Genomic DNA, 22,517 nt, shown 5'->3' on the forward strand with positions numbered 1-22,517 from the left:
GAACACACCTCCGCTTTCTGATTGGACATTGCACGGAATTGCGTGGCAGGCGTCACGTGCTTTTGACGTAAATGTTTACAAACAGGCAAAGAGCGGGCTGGATTTCACACAGATGAAGAAGGCGGTGTGTGCAGTTCACTCACACAAGCTTCCGCTGTCGCTATACGTCTTCGTTTCTGGCTTTATTTGGGTCAAAGAGAGCAGCTAATCACAACATTTCGTTTCCATAAAGCAGGATAAGATAAGAAAACCTTTATTAGTCTCGCAATGGAGAAATTCCCGATTCACAGCAGCAAAGTTATGAAAGGAACAAGTAGAACAACAAAATACAAGAGCTGCTGGAAAGGCAGCCACTCACGCGGCGCCATTTTGAAGTCAAAATAACAAAAATAACACAACACAACACATAGGACACAGACAGTCGTGCAATCTTCACCACTTTTCTGCATACACTTTGTTGTCTGAAGCAGTTATAGATGAAAGAGGAGAGGATCAATATTGTACCTAATATTATTTTGATTGTCAACATATTTGTATTAATACTCTTTTTAACCATTGTCCATTGTTTTTTTTCTTGGAAAAATATTAGTCCACAGAAGGAATAATATTTTATCTATCTATCTATCTATCTATCTATCTATCTATCTATCTATCTATCTATCTATCTATAACATTTACATTTAGATTGCCTGTAGGCTACTTTTGATTTAGTTGTTGATAAAAAAAATAATAATGGCGAGACCTTATGTTTTTGCTGTTGTTTTTGTTGTTCATGCGTCGGCTGTATTTGTCAAATTGTAAAGCCTGATTGGAACCAGGTGATTTTGTGCTTGCATTTTCACGTGACTACGTCAAATCTAATTGAATTTATTACGAAATGAATTAGCCTTTAATTCGACCCTTCATGAACAGCAGGGGGAGTGCTAACCTCACATTTATGGGTTCGTTCCTTCAAGTTCACAAGCGTCAAGGATGCTTAACCAAATATGATTGGTGAACTGGAGTCTGTCCCAGCTGATTTTCGGCGAGAAGTGTGTGTGTGGGGGGGGGGGGGGGGGGGGGGGGTTGCACCCTGAACTGGTCACCAAACCAAAAAAAACATTCATACTCACTTATATGGTTCCAGAAGATTCACAATCACAACGGCTCTCTCGGGGAGACTAACTACAATGTGGCCTGCGACAAAAATGAGTTAGACACCCCTGATTTAGAGTATTCATTTCACCTGCAAACCGAAGGTCAGAAACTTAAACCCCTATCCTCAAAACTGTGCTGGTCTGTTTGAAGCAATACATTTTATTCTGTTCTTCACGCTTTGTAGCATTTTTCAATCTAATTCATGAATAAGATGCAGGGGACAGTGGTCTTGTCGATTCTCTGTCCCTGGAGCGCGAAGTAATTAAAGGACACTCAATCACTTATTTAGTCCAACGTTGTGACGATTGGTGGGTCACACACAGCACAAACCACTCAGCAACCACTCTGCCAACTCTCGGGTGTTCATAACTTTGCCGTAATATTTCACTGCATATTTCCTGCGTGATTATCCGATTGGGTGCTCTGCAGGAACCAAGTTTGGTAAATAATCATTGGTGTGAGTCCGGCTGAATGAAGTCCAGGGCGTACTGTGTGTTGGACAGCTCAGCATAACTGGAAAAAGATACAATGCCTTCCAGATTGTTTCCCCCTGCAGATGTTTGGAAATGCAGCAATCTGCAGGAAACAGATGTAATATCAACCATAGTTTCTGTTGTTTCTCAATCCTTTGGTGTCCATGGATTCCATGAACAAGTTGTAAGATTTTGGGCTGTTAATCAGTTGGTTATTCCCAGGAAAATTCCCCTCAGGATGATATACATTTCTTAATCCGGAGTGTACACAATAATCTCAATTTGGTGTCAGATTTGTTACCTCCCCTTTTCTAAAATTCAATAGCTATCTATCTATCTGCGCTTTCTATTTTGACTGCTTTACAAACTACTCTGACATATTGCTCTGCATGAGCAATTATCTGCTCAAGTGAGAGTTCAGAACGCGATATGAGTTCATCCCTTTTTTTTTTCCGAACACATTGTCTCACTTGTTTCAATTAGAAAATATAGCAACGAAAACAACACAAAGGTACTTCAACTTTTAGTTATTCACTGCAGTTCCCAGTCAATTCCTTTACTGTATTCCATCTAGGTTCAGTACCTCTAAATGTTAATTTAAAGGTCCCATGCCGCACTTTTTTGACATTTTTATTATTATTTTTTAATATGTATAATCGTTGATGTCCTTTTGTCAGCTGTTTCAAAATAATGTGGGTTGGAAATGCCCAAGATGCCCTTTTTCAAGATACAGTAGTTGGCCAGCTAGATTGCTCATCATTATTCGAAATATAAATAAGATTTCCTCTGATTGAATGGATGTTCTTCTTAATGGGAAATATGGAAAACGGTTTTCCTCTGATTGGTAGTTTGTCGTGGCCATTTTACCATTGTTGTGAAACGGAATTCACCGAGTGTTGGCGACTCGCACCAGCTCTTTTGAGCAATTTGATAAGTGGACGCCCAAAACGGCGAGGCTGTAGAGGCTGTTGAGGCTACGCGTAGTGTATATTGTACTTCAATATACACTTCAGCTGTGCAACTGTTGTGCATCGCTATCATGCCATTACTTCAAGGCTGTCCTACCAACAACTGAGCGTCGGATAATTTGCCTTGCTCAAGCCATTGCTCATGTACAATTTTCTCGACGTTCCTGATATTGCTCTGTTTTTCTTGGTCCTTATTTATTGTTCTTCGTTTTCCAGTAAGTAGTCAATTGGCTTCATAAGTGTTGTCCTTTTAAGACAAGCTATTTTTATCGGTGTTTTCCTCGCCTTTTGCAAGCGCCTTTTGTTTCTCTTGTTTGACCCTGTTGTGTTCGTATTTTGTTGGTTTTGCGCCAATTTTTTCCTGTAAATCAATATACAGTATATACTGTATATATATTTTTTACATATAATGAGTCTGCGTTTGGAGAGTCCACTTCTTTCCGCAGTCTGACAATCAATTAATAAACCTTAAAACCGTAGAGTAACTGTGAAGGATGTGAAGCGGGTTGCCACAGAAAGGTGAAGGGGGCAAAAATACAAATACATTTTGGCAACAATGACAGCAAGCTTTGCTATTTCACACTTGGCATGTAAAACATTCTAAATATAGTTAAGTATTGTTGTAATTCACAATTCACATCAACATAATCTATTTGTATGATTTAGCAGTGGCCCGGCTGTGTCTGGCATGCTTAAAACCTTAAAATGTATTTTTTAGCATGTGTGAAAGCTAATGTTTACAAAGCCTTCCCACACAAAATTTGCTCAAAGAGTGAAACTGGTTTGGAAATGCTGCGGAGATTGTCCTCTCCAAAATTGAAGCCATTAATGGCCGAACTTCTCAGAGGTTGGTAGGTGGTGCAAAGTTTGTACAAGACTCAGGGGCACCTCCCTTCAGCCATCAGACACAAATGATGTTTTCATGAGGGACTACAGAAAGCAGTGAATTCCCGTTAAGAGGCTGAAATCAGTGGATTTCATACAGTTTTAAGTTAAACAGTGACAATCAATTACTTGATTGCCAAACTACAGTAGTTGTCCATTTGAAAATCAGTTAGTTGTCGAGTCATAGATTAACTTGAATTTATATATTTAATTAATGAATTATCCAAGACCTGTCAGTAGTCACGTTGATGCCGGCCGCATTTGCTTGATTTGAATCAGTCCAATAAAACGGAACACATTATGATTTAATTGGTGTGACATGCATCAGCGTTTGAAAATAGAGTTCATTCAATTTTACAGTTGAACAATTTGAAGAAAGACAAGAAGAAATGTGCCCTCAAGTTAAAATATTCATGACAAAGGGCAGAAGTCATCATTCAGATTCAAGGGGAAAAGAACAGTGAAACACGGCCTTTAGTGTTTGTGATCACATTTTCCTCAACAACAGGAAATAATGGAAGAAACACATCACGGCAAATGGATTTCATGTAATATTTCCAATCCCGATGTATTAAGATGACACAAACTATCATTCATTTAGCCTTTCCATGAACTGGAAGGGGCTCAGAGGCTCAAAAAAGCGGCCGCGCCTTGCGACCTCGGGGTCCTGCTCCAACCTGACATTTCCCCAATGTTATCTGAACGCAGAGGAGTCGAGAAGGGGCCTTCTTTGGCACACAGAGACAAAACATGACGTATTTGGCAGCTGTTGCTACGCTGAGGGGAGGGACAGGACACAAAAAAGAACCAGCTGAGCTGTGTTGATAATCAGAGATTCCAATCCACATGCGCTATGCCTGGTTGGGCGAAGGAGAGCAGAGGTGGAGAAAAGTCGGCAGGGTGGAGGCCGAAGGGTGGACTGAGCCCTCTGGGACCTTTGTGACGTCACTGAAAAACTTGGCCATACGTGCTGAGCAGCTGGGACAGAGGCGTGTGTTGCACTTTCATACAAAATTCACTCGTGGCATCAAAAATGCGCCAAAGGTGAAGAAAAAGCCGCGGGGTTTAATCTTTCAGTTGCTCCGTAAAATGAAGAAAGACTCATGAGTTTAGCTGGAAAAGCATTTCTCCGCTGCTGTCGGAAAAATATTTCACTTCCATTGGACTGTTGCAATGGCAACAAAGAGGTTGATCCCAAATTTGCAGCCCGGTTGAAGACAGTGCTTGGCCGGACTCCATTCAGGAGTAATGTTGTAGATATGTGTTTGTAGAGCCAGTGGAATGAGATACTAAAGTGGGTGGAGTCGGGCGTCATAAGACGACCTCACGTTGCACAGTTCAAGGTCGCACGTGGTTGTACTGCACATTCGTTCATGTTCACAGGGATTTACACCTTTCAAATTTGACCTACGGGGCCTCTTATTTGCCCTACACTGGAGATGCATATATTCATGTGAACGTGCTTCTTGTTCTCGCACTCGCATTAGCTGTTAAGGGGGTGAAGTTGGATGACTCGAAATTCATTTGAGACGTGACATCAGCAATTCAGACACCTGCCAGACTGGCAGAAAAATAGGGACAAGTGTGTGTATGACAACAAGCAGGGAAAGGACTGGGTGAGTTTATTGTGCGTGTCTGTCGCGTGTGTGCATGGAGAAAACACAGCTGGTGGAGTTTGTCTCCGGCACACCCAAACATCAGCGTGAAGTGATGTCATCACTTAGACAAGCCTGCTGGTCACCCTCTGAGCTTCGGGACTTGACATACCGAACATGTTAGAGAGCTGATCTAAGGATGAACCTTGACGAGATGTCCGTGACTCAGTGGTGAGGAACCGCTTCGTGGCCATTAGTGAATATTTCAGTTTTCGTCAAATCTCAACAGACAATCTTCAGTTGACCCCTCGCCACTGAAGACAAAGTGTCAATTAAAAGAGCGGCTTTGTACAATATACAGCATATAATATATAGCAACAATAATATTAATAATAATTAAATGATGTGGAAAACAACTGTAAATAGCACTGCGATTTATCCATTCTGTATTTATATTGCACTTAATTGAACGGTGTTTGTTTGTTTTTTCTTCTTCTTCCTGCCTACATTCTTGCTGCTGGAGGCTGTAAATTTCCCCAGTGTGGGACAAATAAAGGATATCTTATCTTATCTTATCTTACATAAAAAAAGAAGAACCAAATCATAAAAAAAGTGTGACTTTTATTTGACTCTTTTGATCTCAAATCCAATCGAAAGCGTCTGCTTGTGAAACAAAACAGTCAGGGTGGAATGTGAGTAAACACATGATACAAAATTAAATCAAGTCAAATTGGGTTCCAGTTTAACATTGATAACAGTAGTTTTCCTTCTGTGTTGAGTCTCTCGGAAGTAAAATGTAAGAGAAAAAAAAAAAATCACACACTTGCACCAACATGTACTTTGTTAAATGTGCCACCGTGTTCATGTTGTCCAGCCAGCTTTCAAGTGAAAACTGGCACGTAGGAGCAAAATAACAGACTTAGCTAGTAGCATTTAAAAAACAAAACAACAATTGCATCACACCGCTCATAAGAATACTGATATAACATCGCATACACAGTACTGTACAGTATAATGAAAATAACACTGATGAGTAGCCTTGCCAAGTTCAATGTTTATACAGTCAGTTCCTCTCGTGAATTGCAGCCTACCTCTGAAGGCACTTTGGCAACGTGACTGTTGTGGTGACGAAAACAGTGAGGTTGAACTTCAGCAGAAGAAAACCTACACATTTACATTAGAGTGGGAAAAGACCACATGAAGTCACGCATACGTACGGTTTAGCAGAAGAAGCCTGCGGGGATCAGGATGACTCACATACCCGCACACTTTCACACTTCGACCTGCTCAATAATTCAAGGGGACCGAGCGTCGTCATTGGCCGAGGCACGAGCGCGTATGTGTCATATGTTCTCGCGGAAGGTGGAGCGACGAACTTGATCACGCGCCGGCTGATGGGTGTCGACTGTACGGAGTTGCTGCGGCCCTCACGGGACCCGTTCGGGGCTGACTCACGGCAAAATTCATTTCGGTCCCACCCAAAAGCGCTCATCTCCCGTCTCTAGCTCAAGTGCCATCAACAAGTTAGGAATTGAGCCATCGTTAACATCCACCGTCGCCCACTTCGTCATGATCCGACTCGATCTCCTGGTGCTTGTTGGAGGACCCAGCCAAAGAAAGGAAGATAGGTGGCCTTAGCCGTGTTGGTTTCCCTGATGATTTCATAGTTGGATCTGACATTGGGTTGGATCGCTAGGCCTGTGTGTGTATGTGTGTGTGTGTGTGTGTGTGTGTGTGTGTGTGTGTGTGTGTGCGTGTGAGGCGAAGAGGGTTTCAGAGTTCGGTGTCTGCAGTCTTGGTGGCGGAGTGGCCGTTCGTGGGAGGAGGCTCCGTCTTGTCAGCTTCGGGAGCTTCCCCGTTCACATTGGGTTTGTCTTGGGTTTCTGTCGGGGGGCTAAGTGGAGCCACGGACACCAGGGTGTTGCCCTGGTTCTCCTGATCCACTGGATAAGCCTCCTCTGCCTGCAAGTGGAGCACAAGCATGTCACAAACATTAAAATGCTGGTCAGGCATTCGAAAATTCACCTAGTCGCATTTTGAAATGTAGAAAATAAGTCAGAAAACTATGTTGTTGTTTTTTTCCATCCATCCATTTTCCGAACCGCTTGATCCTCACTAGGGCCGCGGGGGGTGCTGGAGCCTATCTCAGCTGTCTTCGGGCGCTCACATTCACACCGAGGGACAATTTAGAGCGTTCAATCAGCCTGCCATGCATGTTTTTGGAATGTGGGAGGAAACCGGAGCACCCGGAGAAAACCCACGCAGGCCCGGGGAGAACATGCAAACTCCACGCAGGGAGGCCGGAGCTGGAATCGAACCCGGTACCTCTGCACTGTGAAGTCGACGTGCTAACCACTGGACTACCGGGCCGCCCTGTTGTTGTTTTTTTTTTTGTTTTTTTTCCAGTCGAATTTCTGGCAACAGTATTCATGATAAGTGTCTCTTTAATTGAGGCAGCAAACAGTTATTGACACCTGTAAACACTATAAAACATGACACTGACTGAAAGGCAAAGGGTCGTTGTGTGTGTGTGTGTGTATATCAAGGTTATTGTAGTGAATGAAAATGGGAATTATAAAACTGAAACTACATTTTACATTAACAAAACTCATGAAAAACGAACACGATTGCAAAACTGTCCTTTGTTTTCATCTTTGTATCATATATATATATTTGAAACTATATACTGTATACATATAGTCCAGAGTACAACTGAGTATACGTTTCTTCATGTTTCTCTCTCTCTCTCTTTCTCGTAAAGTGTCTTATATAGTGTTATGAGTGGTGAGAGTACTTTTCAACAGGAATTCAAGCCACAGATCTACTTTAGAAGTTAGCGACTTGGAAAACAAGAGATCGAGAGACAATTCTAACTTTATTCAAGACGAGAAGGTTATGATGCACCGAACTTTAGAAGCAGTATTCTGCATTGTTTTCATTGTCCTGAAAAGTCTGCGGATTGTTTCACAGTACATGTATTTGATTTGTGGATGGTTGTTAAAACGTTTCATATTTTTGTGGAGTTCTTACGATACAACACTTACAGTGATTTTTAATTTTTTCTTCTGATTCCGCTACTGGTCGGTACTTTGCTGAATGGTCCCGATTACCTTAAAGAAATGCTAATGTAATGTAAACCCAGGAGGATTCTGAGGTTTGTGGACTTGGGTCAATTACAGTAGTGGAGCCCAAAGTACAAAGCAAACATGGCATGGCAGCATTTAGCTGTGATGCTGCAAGCAAATGGAATAAGCTGCCAACTGGAGTGAGTGAAGTCAGCCCTTTTTGTATTTTTTGGGGGGAGGGGGGGGGGGGGTTCTTCGCTTTGCTTTTAAATGTCTTTAACTCTTCTGTTTGTAAATGCCTTTTAATGTTGTATTTTTAATGGTGTGATGCACATTGAGTTACCTTTTGTATAAAATGCCTTGTGTAAAAAAAAGTTGCCTTGCCGATCAGCTTAGTATACAAGTGATGCCATAGTTAGAGGCTGCTGCGTTATTGTGTGTCTTATCAGCCACTTTCATGGACATTTTCCCTGGGCATGAACTCAAACTTGCAAAATGCAGACATTCATGAAAATCTCACAACAGTTTGAACAAAACAAACTCTCATGATAATTATCAAACTCCTGGGCCATTTATACTGAATCCATTAAATAGTCAAATCTGCGGCCCGTTTTTCAGTTAGGTGTTCTTGATCTGAGCCTGAATTCTGAGAAATCTGGAATAATCTTCATTTGTTGTATAATCAAAACAATGGATGACAAAATAACGAGCCACCAACAAATGATACACAGATTCATGTGAAACTTGAACATTATTGTGGCAAAAAAAGAACATGATGTTAAAATAAAACAAACTTTTTTTTTTTTTTTTTAATAACTTGAGGATAACAAGGCTATTTTCATGGAAACACTTCCTTTAGATAGAGCTTCTTGATCATCTGATTGCACCCTGGACACATCACTCACCAACTGACTGAATAATACATGCAATATAAGAAAAGAGATTTTCTCCTGAGGTTAAAAACAAATCTGGTATATGTCCAGAGGGGAAATGTCAAACTACTCACCAGCTTGACTCCCTTGCTCTCAGTTCGGCGTTGACATTTGCAGTAACCGGCAACAATGGCGGCAGCCAACAGCAGACCGGTGACCAGAATGCCCACAAATACAGAGCGACCCGATGAGGATGAGGATGATGAAGACAGTGGCGCCTCCAAATTGGTCACTCCCAACTGCAAACGCAAAAGTGAATACTGCCGATGAGACGCTTAAAGAGTTACGGCGGGTTGAGTGAGAAACACAAGCAGCAAGGGAAATCTGTTGACAACTGCAAGCGTTATAGACGGTACTGCGAGAAACCGTGACCAATCAATGGAATTCCTGCTTTACCAAATTGAGCTCATCGCTATATATTTTGGAAGACTGAAACAAAAAAATGGGTCCGTTTCAGTTACTCGGGTACCAAAACCGTTAAGGTTAAACGTTACAAGGTCAAGGACCAATAGTGAAGTCGAGGTTACTTTCCAACTCTTTATCATAAAGTATTGTGCGCTCTCTTACCTTGTCTTTCAATTCCCCCTTGAGGGCTTCAACCAAAGTAAATGGTTTGGCTGCGCGTGGGAGGAAAACAGAATTTAGAAATGACGAATGATCACCAGAATGACCAAAGTGCCGGTTGTCCAGTCTCAGCTCATTCATACCATCATTCCTGACCATTCGGATGTTATTTCCCTCCTGGTAGACTTTGATATGACACTTTTCAATGTAACACTGGATACCGCTGTTTTGAAGGATCCGTTTGGTGTCCATCTGAAAATGCAGAAATAAAATTACAGTTCTCTTCTGCTTTGGAGATCGGTTGAAGACTGACAGTTCTTTGCTCAACTGTTCGGACCGCCATTCTGTTGTTTCACTATTTGTTACCCCAACCTGCACCTCCCCCCAGATATTCACTCCCTAGTTTGCGCAAATATCCTAAAAAGATTTGCATATGCTGCTCAGGGTGGGGTTTTGGGGCCAAAAGACAAATGCGATTTCCGGAATGTTCTCAGAGCATGAAGGCTTTTGTGTGCGTCACAGAAGTAGACCGCAGCTGTATGGAATACTTGCTGACTTTCCTCCGCCTAGTTGTGATCGATGATATCACCTCATTGCGCAATGAAGACTTGGGATCACTCTTCATTTTCTATAATGCGATCCAGACGTCTCTCTTTGTTCCCAGGGGACGCTTGTGCGCAAACCCCGGCTCACAGCTAATTGGGACGGAGCCCGCGGCTGCACAATCCAGATTTTGTGAGGCCGGGTAGGAAAAAAAAAACTCAGCAGAGCTGAATTTGTGATCCACAATCACTCCCATGGAAGCCATCCTCTTCTGCGTCTGCCTGTGTCACATGTGGTGCATCACATGTCTCCTGCACTCAACTTGGCCTTGTGTGACTTACTGGACTCACGCTTGATGAGGAATTTGAAGTTCAGGAAGTTCCGCAAGCTGTTGCTGCAATGCATTAAGGCTCTGATTTATGGTTGAAGGAGTCGAGAGCAACCATGCCTGGAGTAAAGTCATTCATCTGCTCTTCTTTTATGACGCGCTTCGTAAACAAACCATTCTTTGGCAGCTTAGTCCATGTTGAGCTTTAAGTTGACTACAGCAGATGACTTCTTCAGATGGTCCTTTAGCCTTGTGAATGTTGCAGTTTAAACCCAAGAGGGGGTCAACCGTTCACGTCTATGCACCTGGAGCCCCATACGGCGTGAGAAAACTACCATTCATCCCGAAAAGCTCAATACTTACTGGTGTGATATGACTTGAATTCATTTAAAACATACATGTCATATGAGACAAAGCAATCACTTGTGTTAAACACGTTTGCCGACAGCATCCTTACAGTGTGTCCTGTGTTAACTATCTGGTCAAAAAAAAAAAATGTTTGGCAAAATCCAAAATACACCTAAAGATTGAACCGAGTCTCCAGTCTCGACCGATTCCGATTAGTCACTCTTGCCTCGAAGTCATATTGTGAAAAAGATGAGTGAGTGTGAGTTACCCACACAATCAGTATAAGTGACCACAGCCTTGACAGCTTTACTCTCATCAATCTCCCCTTTGCCGACGCACTCCACCACGAGCTGTGGAGACAGGAAGTGGCATGAGATATCTTGTATGTTGCACAGGCCTTTAACATCACACCCAAAAGTCATCAGCGAATCTTTTTTGAAAATTCTTCACCTTTGTTTTACTGACGTTAGACAAATCTGACGACTCAAGGATGAATGTGCCATCATCACCAAGAGCACTGGGGCCGGCTGTGGTGCCCGAGGCTCCGCCTTCCTGGTTGTCGGCGCTGGGAGAATTGTTCTCTGGGGGTGGCATATTTTCAGCAGGTGCGCCAGTGTCTCCTTCAGCCACTGGAGGGACACCTGAATCTGGAGCAACGGTGGTCTGTGGCTGGACAGCTGAGTCCATTACAGCGGGACTGACTGAGAGTACATGGATAGAGCAAATTAGTGCAGACAAGTGCGTCTTTCCATCCATTTTCTGCTGCTTATCATGTTTGGTGCTATCACTTAGTTGAAGTCTCAGCTGCTATCTTAAGGCGCTTAGAAACAAGCATTCACACAAGAATCATCTACAGTACTTTGCATTTGTAGTCGCGATCATGATTTACTCAATGAATTTGTCATTGTGGCTCATTGAATGTAATTTGTTGTAGGTTGGAAGCAAGAGAGTGCTGACAAAAACATGCTCAGACAGGAATTAGTTTCAAATAGACACATTGCATCTTTGTTACCGATTCAGATTCCACAATTGCCACATCGGGGAAACCTACCGTCACTGTTGTCTGCGGCCGGATCGCTCGCTGGCGCATCCGTCGCGGGTTCATCTTGGCCCACCACACCGTCTGCAGAGAAAGAACAACAGCTCTGAAGCTCTGTTTGACGACCAAACTTGGGCAACAGTGGCACCGTCTTGAGACAATGCTGCCGCCGTAAACACTGGATTGTTTGGCGAGTGATGGTTTAAACAGCTTGGCCTGGCAAACCAAAAGTCAAGAGGCCGGCCTGAGTGTTCTCCAACTAATTGGAAGATACATAGAGACCAATTGTCTGTGTACCTGTGCAAATAAACTGCCAAAGGGTCACGGCCTCTGACTATCTCTTCTTTATCTGGGTAGTGTTTGAAAAAAGACAGAGAATGCAAAATAAATATATAAATAAATAAATAACTATATATGTATATATATATATATATATGTATATGTATGTATTCTTTTGTTCTTTTTGAGTGATGGTATATTTTCTATAGTAATCTACGAGTGTTTAACTCCTGCTTTCACACTAACTGAAATGGCGTGTGGCAGTGAGATAAACGCGATGGGGTTCAATGCAACAGGACTAAACAACGCTAGGTGTGTGTGGGCCCTCAAACAGACACGTCGCTCTGGCACCGTCAAGCCCCTCAATATCTTTTTTTGTCCCAAATGACCACTTAAAAGTTGGATTCATATTAAAAGACACGCTTCAGAAATATGATTGAAGAAATACTGTGAAATAGTCCTCGACAACCTTGTTGCTTGCGAGATTTTCTTCACGGCATTATTAGTGTTGAATTCAGGCTGCATTCCCAAAACAGAACAATGTTTGATGTTACTCAAGTGTTAGGTGAGTCACGCTAGAAACTGATTTGTTTTGGGGGGTTTTCTAGTAAGAGTCTGAGAAACGTTATAGCATTGGTAAGACCGCTATCATAATAAAATGGTGTCCTGCAACTTTTGTATTGGAAGGGGTGTGGCTTTAAATCATTCGACAACATGGATGATATTCTCTGGATGCCACATAAACGAAAAGAAAACTGAACAGGACGTCAACGTGGATATTTTTCATTGTATTAGACAATGGTGCCCAGGCCTTACTATTCATCATCTAATGTGGAACCAGTGCCGTCCTTAGGATTTCTACTACCCTTGCGCATGGATCCAGGGTGGGAGACCTCACGGCAATTCCGGCAAAAACAAATCCTGTCACACCTGATTAAAGGGATGCTGTGAGAGACTCGGGGACACCAGCGGCATATTCTGTCAAGAGAGGCAGCCAACTTCCTCTCTGTTACTATTGGAGCTGTTTTGAGTAGGGGAGGGAAAGGTGAAGCAGCTGCCTTCTCTTTCGCATCAGTTGGCTCGTCGGAATGTTGAGAAACCTGTGACTTCATGTAGAAGGGGAAAGCATCAGCAGCCTTAAGGATTTTGTATTAGACCTCCGCCCGGACAATACAGAGACAACGCCCTGGCTCTCTTTTTTGTGCCACACCCGTTTTGCTTCCAGATGTCCAGAGAAGACCCTTGAGACGACCTTCCACGTCTGCTTGTAAATACCTCCTCAACTAAATCAGGAATCGATTATATATAACCATCAAAGTCACTTTGGGTCAACTATTTCATCTTGGCTCCTTCAAGTGTCAAATAACCCCCCCCCCCCCCCCCCAAAAAAAAGCAAAGCAAATGAAGACTACATCTTAAAATGATCTTTTGAATGACCATAAGGCCAAAGCTCAAAGTGTTTCTCAAGATAAATCAGAAAGAACCCGGAACTCATCCCATTTTAGAGGCTGCAACCACTTCATCTATGGCACTTTTTGAACTCGCCCCTCAAATGAAGTCACCAGTATCCAAAATGGTTGTTGGTTAAGCTTTAGTCAGAAAGACAACGTTTGACCACAACATGAGAATCCTGAGTTCCTCACAATTATCTGTTGCTCCTTGCAAGTGGTTGTCTGCTTGACGTGTCTGCCAAGCAACTCAACAGTCCCAAAAAAAATTATGAGAATGGTCCATTCAGAGTGAGCAGATAAGTGCCAAGGCCAAACAACTGTCCTCCGGGAGTAACCATGATAAGTGAAGAAAAATTCCATGCTCATCAACCAAAATGTTTTGGGGGGGGGGGGGGGGGGGGGGGGGGTTCTTGACTTTGGTTTATTCCCCAATGCTTCACAAGGTTTGTGGAAATGGTGTAAAGCAAGATAAGATTCTCTAATATCAGTGGTGAAAAGTTAGCTAACCAGCATCAAAAATGAGTCTTAAGCGTTGAGGAATGTTTACATCACAAAACGTTTCCTTCAAATTACAGATGACAAATTTAACAAACTTTTTTTCCCAGATTAAAACCTTTCAATAAGTTTTAGGCATTTTTTTTCCAAGACAAGAAGCAGTCTCCAGAGCCAAGCAATTAGCATAACCAACAGTTGACCTCTGCAATAATGTCATAAAATGCTGCTTGAATACTGAGAAGAAGAAAATGACTGAAGCTTTCAAAGCTAAACCAACATTTACCCGAGCACAGTTTTGAGGGTAGTCGTTGCGGCCGCATTACTATGCTCCTCTGTAATATCACACAACCCAACAACTTGGTGCCAGAAAAAAAAATGGCAGTACAGGTACTTCTTTCCCTAGAGGTTCCTTGAATACACTTGTGTACATGAATTGACAACTATTTTTGTTCCCACATGGGTGGTAAAAGTTGACTTTTCCACCCAATCCGCACCCCTAGTGTTTTTAAACCAAATATAAGTCCGTTTGGAGTTGGGGAAAGGAATTAACAACAACAGGTATTGGAACGTATCCATGCACATCCTTGGACAGGATGTGTCTGTCACAGCACTCCCACAACCGTGGGTTGACCTGCAGATGGGGAATACGGTGTGGACAACAGATAACGCTCACCCATGTGTCGAAAAATGTTCATTGGGCTTCAGGGTTGCGGTCCATGAATTTTTCCAAGACAGTAAGTGGCTGAGCAAACATATAACACGGTTGTAACCTAGAAATGCTGTCTGGAAGTTGCTGTGTCTGGAGAGAGAACATTTTATTTCACTTGTGAAGCTTCATGAAGCACAAAATATTTGTGTTGACTGGACTATATATATATATATATATATATATATATATATATATAAATATCAAGTGTAAGTGTATCTGTAGGGGCACTCTGAAATGGGAAAAAGAGAACCACTTCGGCCACCTACCAAGAAAACTATACGGTGCATACAGTATTCCCTCTCACTGTGTGATATGTTTGCTTGTTCTATCCAAAGGCACTGATATATATATATATATATATACACCTGAGACGATCCAACACATAACTGCAGGGTGTAAGATGCTGGCAGGGAAAGCCTACATGGAACGCCATAACCAGGTGGCTGGCATAGTCTACCGAAACATCTGTGCGGAGTATGGACTGGAAACCCCAAGGTCAAAATGGGAAACACCTCCGAAGGTGGTGGAGAATGACAGAGCGAAGATCCTGTGGGACTTCCGGATCCAGACTGACAAGATGGTAATGGCGAACCAACCAGATATCGTGATCATAGATAAAGGGCAGAGGAAAGCCGTTGTAGTGGATGTAGCGGTCCCAAGTGATGGAAACATCAGAAAGAAGGAACACGAGAAACTGGAGAAATACCAAGGGCTCAGAGAGGAGCTGGAGAGAGCCTGGAAGGTAAAGGTGACAGTCGTGCCTGTGGTGGTCGGAGCACTCGGGGCAGTGACCCCCAAACTAGATGAGTGGTTGCAACAGATCCCGGGAACAACATCGGACATCTCAGTCCAGAAATGTGCAGTGCTGGGAACAGCAAGGATACTGCGCAGAACCCTCAAGCTTCCTGGCCTCTGGTAGAGGACCCGAGCTGAATGAGGGACGGACACCACCCGAGGGGGGGTGAGACGAGGAATTATATATATATATATCAGTGCCTTTGGACAGAACAAGCAAACATATCACACAGTGAGAGGGAATACTGTATGCACCGTATAGTTTTCTTGGTAGGTGGCCGAAGTGGTTCTCTTTTTCCCATTTCAGAGTGCCCCTACAGATACACTTGACTGTAATCACAGCAATACAGCTTTGCTAAAATATGGCCCCTTTTCTTTATGGAGCTGCAACACGGAGATGTAAAATCCCAAGTTGGAGCACACCCCCGAGAAGGATAAAAGTAACGTCACCAATGCCCCCCTCCAACGGCTAATTCACTCTTTGAACCATTTGGTGATATTCAAACCCAGTGTTTCTGTCCACTTTGTAAGCGGACAAGAAAGTGCAAACGCCAGCTGTGTCAGAGGCGGCGGATGCATGTGGACTGCTCCATTCCAGCTGCTGCTCTTACATGAAATGAAGTTGGTGGGGGTGGTGAAGGTTGTAAAAAGACTCGCAGACCCAGAACGCTGAACGATCAGGTTGGGATTTGATTGTGACCCTGGAGCTCACACACGGAAAGAAAACCCTACAGAAGAAAAACTTTCTAAAGCACATATGGAGGTCATACAGTGAGCGTTTAGAAGGTGGTAACCAATCTAAGCACCTTGTGCCATCTTTGGAAAAGCACTTATGTGCAATTAGGAAGCGCTAAATGTGCTTTCACAGAACAATCATTATGGAAAGCAGTAAAAAGTGCTCGGCTATTCTCATTAAAAACTTTTCTCCCCTGAGGTGAGCCATCTTTGCTTTGAAAAGATAACCCTCCGCCTGGTTGTCCCACGCGGATCGACCAATGAGAGGTGGCGTGCCACCTTAAGATAAAGTCAATTTTAAGTGGAAATGACATGCTTCCAAGTTCTTGTTTTGCTACTCATTAGCTGTGGCTGCTTGCGGTGGCTATGCCATCAAATTGTCCTCTAAAAGTTGAGGAGAAACCCGAGAAGAGAAGGTTGTTTTGCTTTGTATTTTTCTTTACTCTACTTAAATCATGTGGCTGTGATTCAGGGTGCTTGGGGAACAAAGAACAATAAGGCGCGCCGGGACAGCAGTAATTGGAACGGCAAAGTTGAACCTTTATCGCATAGTCTGCTATTCATTAGGCTTGTTTCACTGGGTAAATGTTGTTACTCGATGATTTACTTCTCCAACTCGGCCCCTTTCCTGGATGACCATTGAGCTGGCTGTGACAGAGGTCTTGCTTTGTTTTTTTTTTTATCGTAAATATGTTTTCTGCTGGCATCACATGAACATAGTGCACAGGGAGATTGTCACACCCGCAAAACCTGGCAGATGAGGTAACGGAGTGGACACTGATGGCGGACACTATTTGGTTTATTGCTTTTGAGTTGAAACACGTTCAGCTCGCTGCAAGCGACGGCTGTGGATAATTGGGACGTTGACGGCGCACAGGCTCCACTTTTAATTACTTTGCTAAATCACGCTGTAACTTTGGGTCCAAGTGAACCCACACCCTGGGCTTGACCGAAGACTGCCAAGGCTTATGTAACAGACCCACGCCCTTCAGCATCTGAACGCGATGTTAACAATCAAAACGTTTGAGCCAAAAGAATGCTGGTCAATAGCAATGGCCTCAAGAAAATCAAAGGTAATATTCCGCCTGTGCTTATGTTTTAGGAATTCACGGAATGAGTTGACAGTGGCGTTATGATGTAATTGCGCTGACAGTATCTGCAACGAGAATTATGCTGATGCTTTTTAACCACATCCCCTCAAACGAAACCAGACATCCTCCTCAAGCGTAAAAAGAAAATGCCTCTTATGTAGGTGAAAAACAAGCAATATTTTGCGAGTCAACAGCTGAACGGCGCACCGACTTGAATTAATGAATCAAAACATGACACATGGGTACGTTTCCTTAAATAAAATACTATCTATATGATAAACACGAGGCACTCTATATTTACTGAAAAAAGTACTGACAAATAGGGTGGTATTTTTTGCTTTACATAAACATTATCACTCCGAACATGAAAATGGAAGTGAGAGCTTCATTTTGGAGTCCACTATAAATACTCATTTCAGTCTGTTTGGTGTTATCTGAGTCTCCATGGCTTACACCATTTTGCATGGCCACATGATACACATTCAGGGCACAGAGGCCATACTGATCACTGGCAAGGGTATGCTGAAAAATCACATGCACTGCACACTTTGGAAACTCCCAACCCCTGAGCCAATATCTTGGCGTGGTTCATTTTAACATTGACTGTCACAGCTGCCTTTGTCCTTGAGCCATTGAAGATGATGAGCGGCGGGGAGACAGGGTCCCTGCCCCCCCACAGCCTAGAACAGTTTGGGTTTTCCCCTGGAAAAAAATTCGGGGTTGATTGACATCATTCAAAATGGCCTTTCATTTCCTTTGCGGTGTTACAAACTGCACATCGGTACTGAACAACAAAAGTTGTGTAATCCGCCTGCTCTTGTTGGCAGTCCTGTTTGTGCTATGTCCTTCTTGTTTCGAAGCAGTCTAAAGATATCCGTCAGCTGAAGATGTGGTGCCACAACACAAATCGAAATCTTTGTTCTCGTGAATAGAGTGGCTTTCATCTGCCTAACTTCGTCTTCGTCTTGCACATATTGGTTGATTCCATCTGAGAGCTGCAAGCTATCGAGCTTGTTTGTGTGAATACAACAAAGCGGTGTTCAAAATGGGCCGGTCAGCTGCCTCGCCCTTGAGCAGCTGATGACATCACCGCTACTAAATGTAATGTGGATTCAATTAAACCTCCTGATCTGTAGCAGTTTCACGCCAAGAGCACGACAGAAGAAGTCACTTCACTTCATGTTGGCCTCTAACCTCAAACACTGAGCTGGCCTTCGTACTTTGCAATCAGCACGTTTGTTGATACAGTCGAAGCTCTTTTCAACGTACCCCGTTGACAACGTTTCCACCCCTATAACATTCGCATTTCAAAGTGCCGATTTCGTGTAATTCATTTTCCATTTGCCGATTTTGCTTACAAGGAATACCTTTATAATGTAAACTTTATTATAACGACCAGATTTTTTTCCACAAAATAGTGGAAAGGCCTTTGTTATAACAAATCGTGGGAAGCTAACTGCCGTGCGCGCCCTTTCTTATGAACAAAATGTACGGCTCGGGATTCTCCTCCGTTGCCTAGCAACGCTACTGATCGACTCATCCATTGTTGTACTTCCGGAGGCACAGCGCCATCCTGAGCGTATGGTCTGAAAACATGTCTGGTCAACGAAAGCGAATCTCGCTGTCTGAGAGGGCTGAGAGGGAGTCACCCAGACGAAGCTCAGCCAAGACTACGAATTGGCAAAGTCAACGATTTCGATAATCATCCGCAGTGGCAACAAAATCATGGCAGAGTTGGAGGCCAACAAATTGAAAGATGATCGTAAACAGCTTCGAGGTGCGGCACATCCTAAATTGATGACAGTTGGCTTCGTCAGTGGCACTGGCAGTTGCCTATGGCGGGTAACTTTTGCTGACTGAATGTTTTCAGAGATAAAGTAGGAACGCTACAGTTGTTTGTTTCATGTCTTCTAAAATCTTTTTTTCTTCATACCATTCACGCATATTTGTAATTGTCAGTTTTATAAAGCATCACATGTTCATGTTTTTACATCCGTGTGTCCATATTGTATTATACAACCTAGTTGGCGGCCATTTTTTTGGAAATGGTTAGAATGAACTACCATTATAATGTACAGATTCGTTTTGTCCGTCGAGGTCTGGTATTAACGACATTGGACTGTACAAGTGACATAATTTCGACTAATATTACATACGCTGCCCAGTCTACATATTCACACTTGGCTGCCGAATCAAGCCAAGTGTCGACAATGTTTCAGGTCTGTGTGATCACAGTCCCACTGAAGAACAGAGGCTGGCCTCTGAAAGGAATCGGCTTCACTGCACAAGAACACATGAACAGACAATTTGAAAATTTGAGGACGAGATGGAAAAAGTCAATTATAGAAATATCACATAGTTATCAATAGTGCTTGCATGATGGACCCGGGTGCGCAATTTTTTTGTTGATGTAATTACCATCGAACGAGCATGTGAATTTTGGAACGCCGATGAGAATCTCTCTCCAAAACAAATAAATAAATAAAACTGCAAACCGGCATGTGTAACTTTCCTTTCGGAGGTAGCAAACATACTTGGATGATCGACTATGTCGTGTTGAAGAGCGCAGACGGTAACTGGATTTCCATCTACCTGTAAATCGATTTGCCCTCTGGTAAGCTGCTGGTGTAGACAGTTCCCCTCATTTTTCTACAAACGAGCGGCATGTTCAACCATCTCATGGTCTTTTCTCTCTTTCAAGTCGTTCCTGAGCTATTTTCATCTCACCGGCGTAGTGGTCAAGGACACGCCAAATTTGACACTGCAGAAGTCATTGAGCCTGGACTTGAGCACCAGTCGAAATTTGCTGGCGGCCGTGGCATGAAAGCCATGCAGTCGTCACTATGCAATTAGCATGTGGCCTCTCACACACGCATGCCACAAGCATGCACGCGCCCGCAGGGCCGCTACAGGATACAAAGCATCATTATTCTCAAGCGCAACTTTCTGCCCCTGAGCGAGACTCTTTGTGCCCGGGGCCACCATTCTGCCAAACATCTTCAGCTCGTGGTATAACCCACCAATTTCGGACAACTTTCTACTTCCAGCTTTCCTCCTTTATGAACCCCTGAGGGGATTCTCTTTACACTCGAATGAGTAATGTCAGAATGAAGGTGCTGTAACTGTGTTCCAAACCGGATTGGTTTAGGGGTTCAGTGAAAAAGAAAAATCCAGCATCCAGTTATTACAAATTAAGACTGGTCCCCAAGGCGACGGGACCACAAAATGACCGGCTGCCCCGACTTGTGAACAAATGTAACAATTGAATTTCCGTCTGCGCAACAGAGACACCTACATAAAGATAACATCAACCCAAAATCCACATGCGTGAATGACAAGAGAGACGGAAGAAAGCGAAATGAATACAAATACAATCGGAAAGCTACATTTCAAAATAAGATGTTCGAATCAGTAACTTACTGCACAGCAGTGATGTGCAGAGCACCAGGACGAGAGCGATGTCGTTCATCCTCCGCATGGTCAGAGTGAGGTGGGAGCGTGCGCTGGAGGTGGTGTGCCGAGTGAGCGGCGGGGCAGGGTGATGGGCGTTTGCTGTGAGGCCGGAGCGAGCGGGACAGACGAACAGGATAAAGTCTGCTTTGCGCTGCCGCTCTTTTATATGCCCTCCTCTCTCTTTCGGAGTGTGTGTATGTGTGTGTGTGTGTGCTCTGACCACACCCCTATTCACTTGGGCTGTTTCCCCTCACTTCACCCGTCGCTGGTTGCGCTCCTCATCTGCAGTCAGTGAGCCCGCGAGATATAGTGTATGTGTTCTATTTGAGCTTCCTCTGTGGTGAGCAGACATGAATTCAGTTTGACCAAGGCCTCGAAAACATTTGATTAGAAACGGAACATCCCCGGTGGTCCATTTGTCGAACCACGGTGACAATCATTGTCTACAGGTCACCAGCAACGTACTCGCAGTATAAAATTGTGGCCGTCTCCATCGTTTAGGTTGCACATCCCTGCTCTCTAATCTGCGGACTTCTTTTTAGTTCTCGTAGACACCAAAAGACCAGCATTTTCCGTCCATAGCGAAAGGGACTGGACATACGGTACTACTAAATTGGCAACATAGAAAAGTGCGTAGCCATGTAAGATTTTATGAGGAAGTAACAAAATCATCATGATCTTATTTTTTTTAAGGGTTAAGAAGCAACAAGCTACAGAACATCTATGGCATACATGATTTCTTGTTTTTTGTCCCATACATTTTGTTTAAATAAGCATTGGGTGTAGAACAGGGGTGCCCAAACCTTTTGGACCAAAGATCTACTTTTCGATCAATTAACCTCACGGGATCTACCCTTACCGACACACACACACGCACACACACACACACGCACACGTACACACGTACACGTACACACACACGTACACGTTTACGCACATATACACGCACACGCACACGTACACGCACACGCACACGTACACGCACACGCACACGTACACGCACACGCGCGCACACACACACACACATACACGCACACACACACACACACACACACCATGATGAGAAACAGCCTGAAACTGAGGCATGCGATGCACTTTTACAGCCTGTTAACTATCGTAGCTCACACGTACCGTTTTAAAGTGCTTCCCTGGGCCCTCCTAGGTTCCTATTCTTTGCCCGTGCCCTCGGTGAATTGTACACGAAGCAAACTCTGAATGAGAATCATGAGGATAAAAGATAGAGCGCAACAGCTCTGATCACAAGCTGCAATTGCAGACTGCTGAGCGCTAACAACTTCCGGTGACGTCATCACGCGCCACCGTAAATTCAAGATTTACCTGCTTTATTTTATTTAATTTTTTATTTATTTATTTTGTCAAAATGAGACTGATAGGATGATTAGAGTGCAGCGTACATTAACACAAAAATATATTACTAACATGTACAAAGACACACAAATGGTTGTTTGATTTTTTTCTCCTCAACACTCTTCGGATCTACTTCTTCTTTTAGATCTACCGGTAGATCAGGATCGACGTAATGGGCACCCCTGGTGTAGAATGTTGAAGATAACAATATTTTCCATTTTGGATGAAGAAAAATTTGGGGAATTTTTTTGTTTGATTAGTTTT

General features: G+C 43.3%; 1 protein-coding gene across 2 annotated transcripts; it reads right to left on the reverse strand.

The window, feature by feature from the left end:
- Positions 1-5,659: 5,659 nt before the first annotated feature.
- Positions 5,660-22,156, reverse strand: cd34 (CD34 molecule). Of its 2 annotated transcripts, none has more exons than XM_086128248.1 (8): positions 22,017-22,156; positions 11,890-11,961; positions 11,289-11,539; positions 11,111-11,188; positions 9,763-9,871; positions 9,623-9,672; positions 9,130-9,294; positions 5,660-7,020 (listed from the first exon to the last, which is right to left on the reverse strand). In XM_086128248.1, exons 3-8 carry the CDS (start codon positions 11,523-11,525, stop codon positions 6,832-6,834), a joined length of 828 nt encoding a protein of 275 aa, XP_085984374.1. In that variant the 5' UTR covers positions 11,526-11,539; positions 11,890-11,961; positions 22,017-22,156; the 3' UTR covers positions 5,660-6,831. The 2 variants fall into 2 exon arrangements, with proteins under 2 accessions (XP_085984374.1, XP_085984359.1); XM_086128233.1 differs by lacking the exon at positions 22,017-22,156 and adding an exon at positions 20,853-21,034.
- Between the last annotated feature and the right edge of the window lie 361 nt (positions 22,157-22,517).

Source organism: Hippocampus guttulatus, chromosome 1 (genome assembly GCF_054856545.1).
Source record: "Hippocampus guttulatus isolate MCC_2025c chromosome 1, RoL_Hgut_1.0, whole genome shotgun sequence".
Taxonomy (NCBI): Eukaryota; Metazoa; Chordata; class Actinopteri; order Syngnathiformes; family Syngnathidae; genus Hippocampus; species Hippocampus guttulatus.

Coding starts and splice junctions, on each gene's coding strand:
- cd34 (XM_086128233.1), bottom strand. CDS start 20,910: ATGCGGAGGATGAACGACATCGCTCTCGTCCTGGTGCTCTGCACATCA. Junction 11,189..11,288: donor CTAACGTCAGTAAAACAAAG/GTGAAGAATTTT, acceptor CTGTCTCCACAG/CTCGTGGTGGAGTGCGTCGG. Junction 7,021..9,129: donor AGAGCAAGGGAGTCAAGCTG/GTGAGTAGTTTG, acceptor CTCCACTTGCAG/GCAGAGGAGGCTTATCCAGT.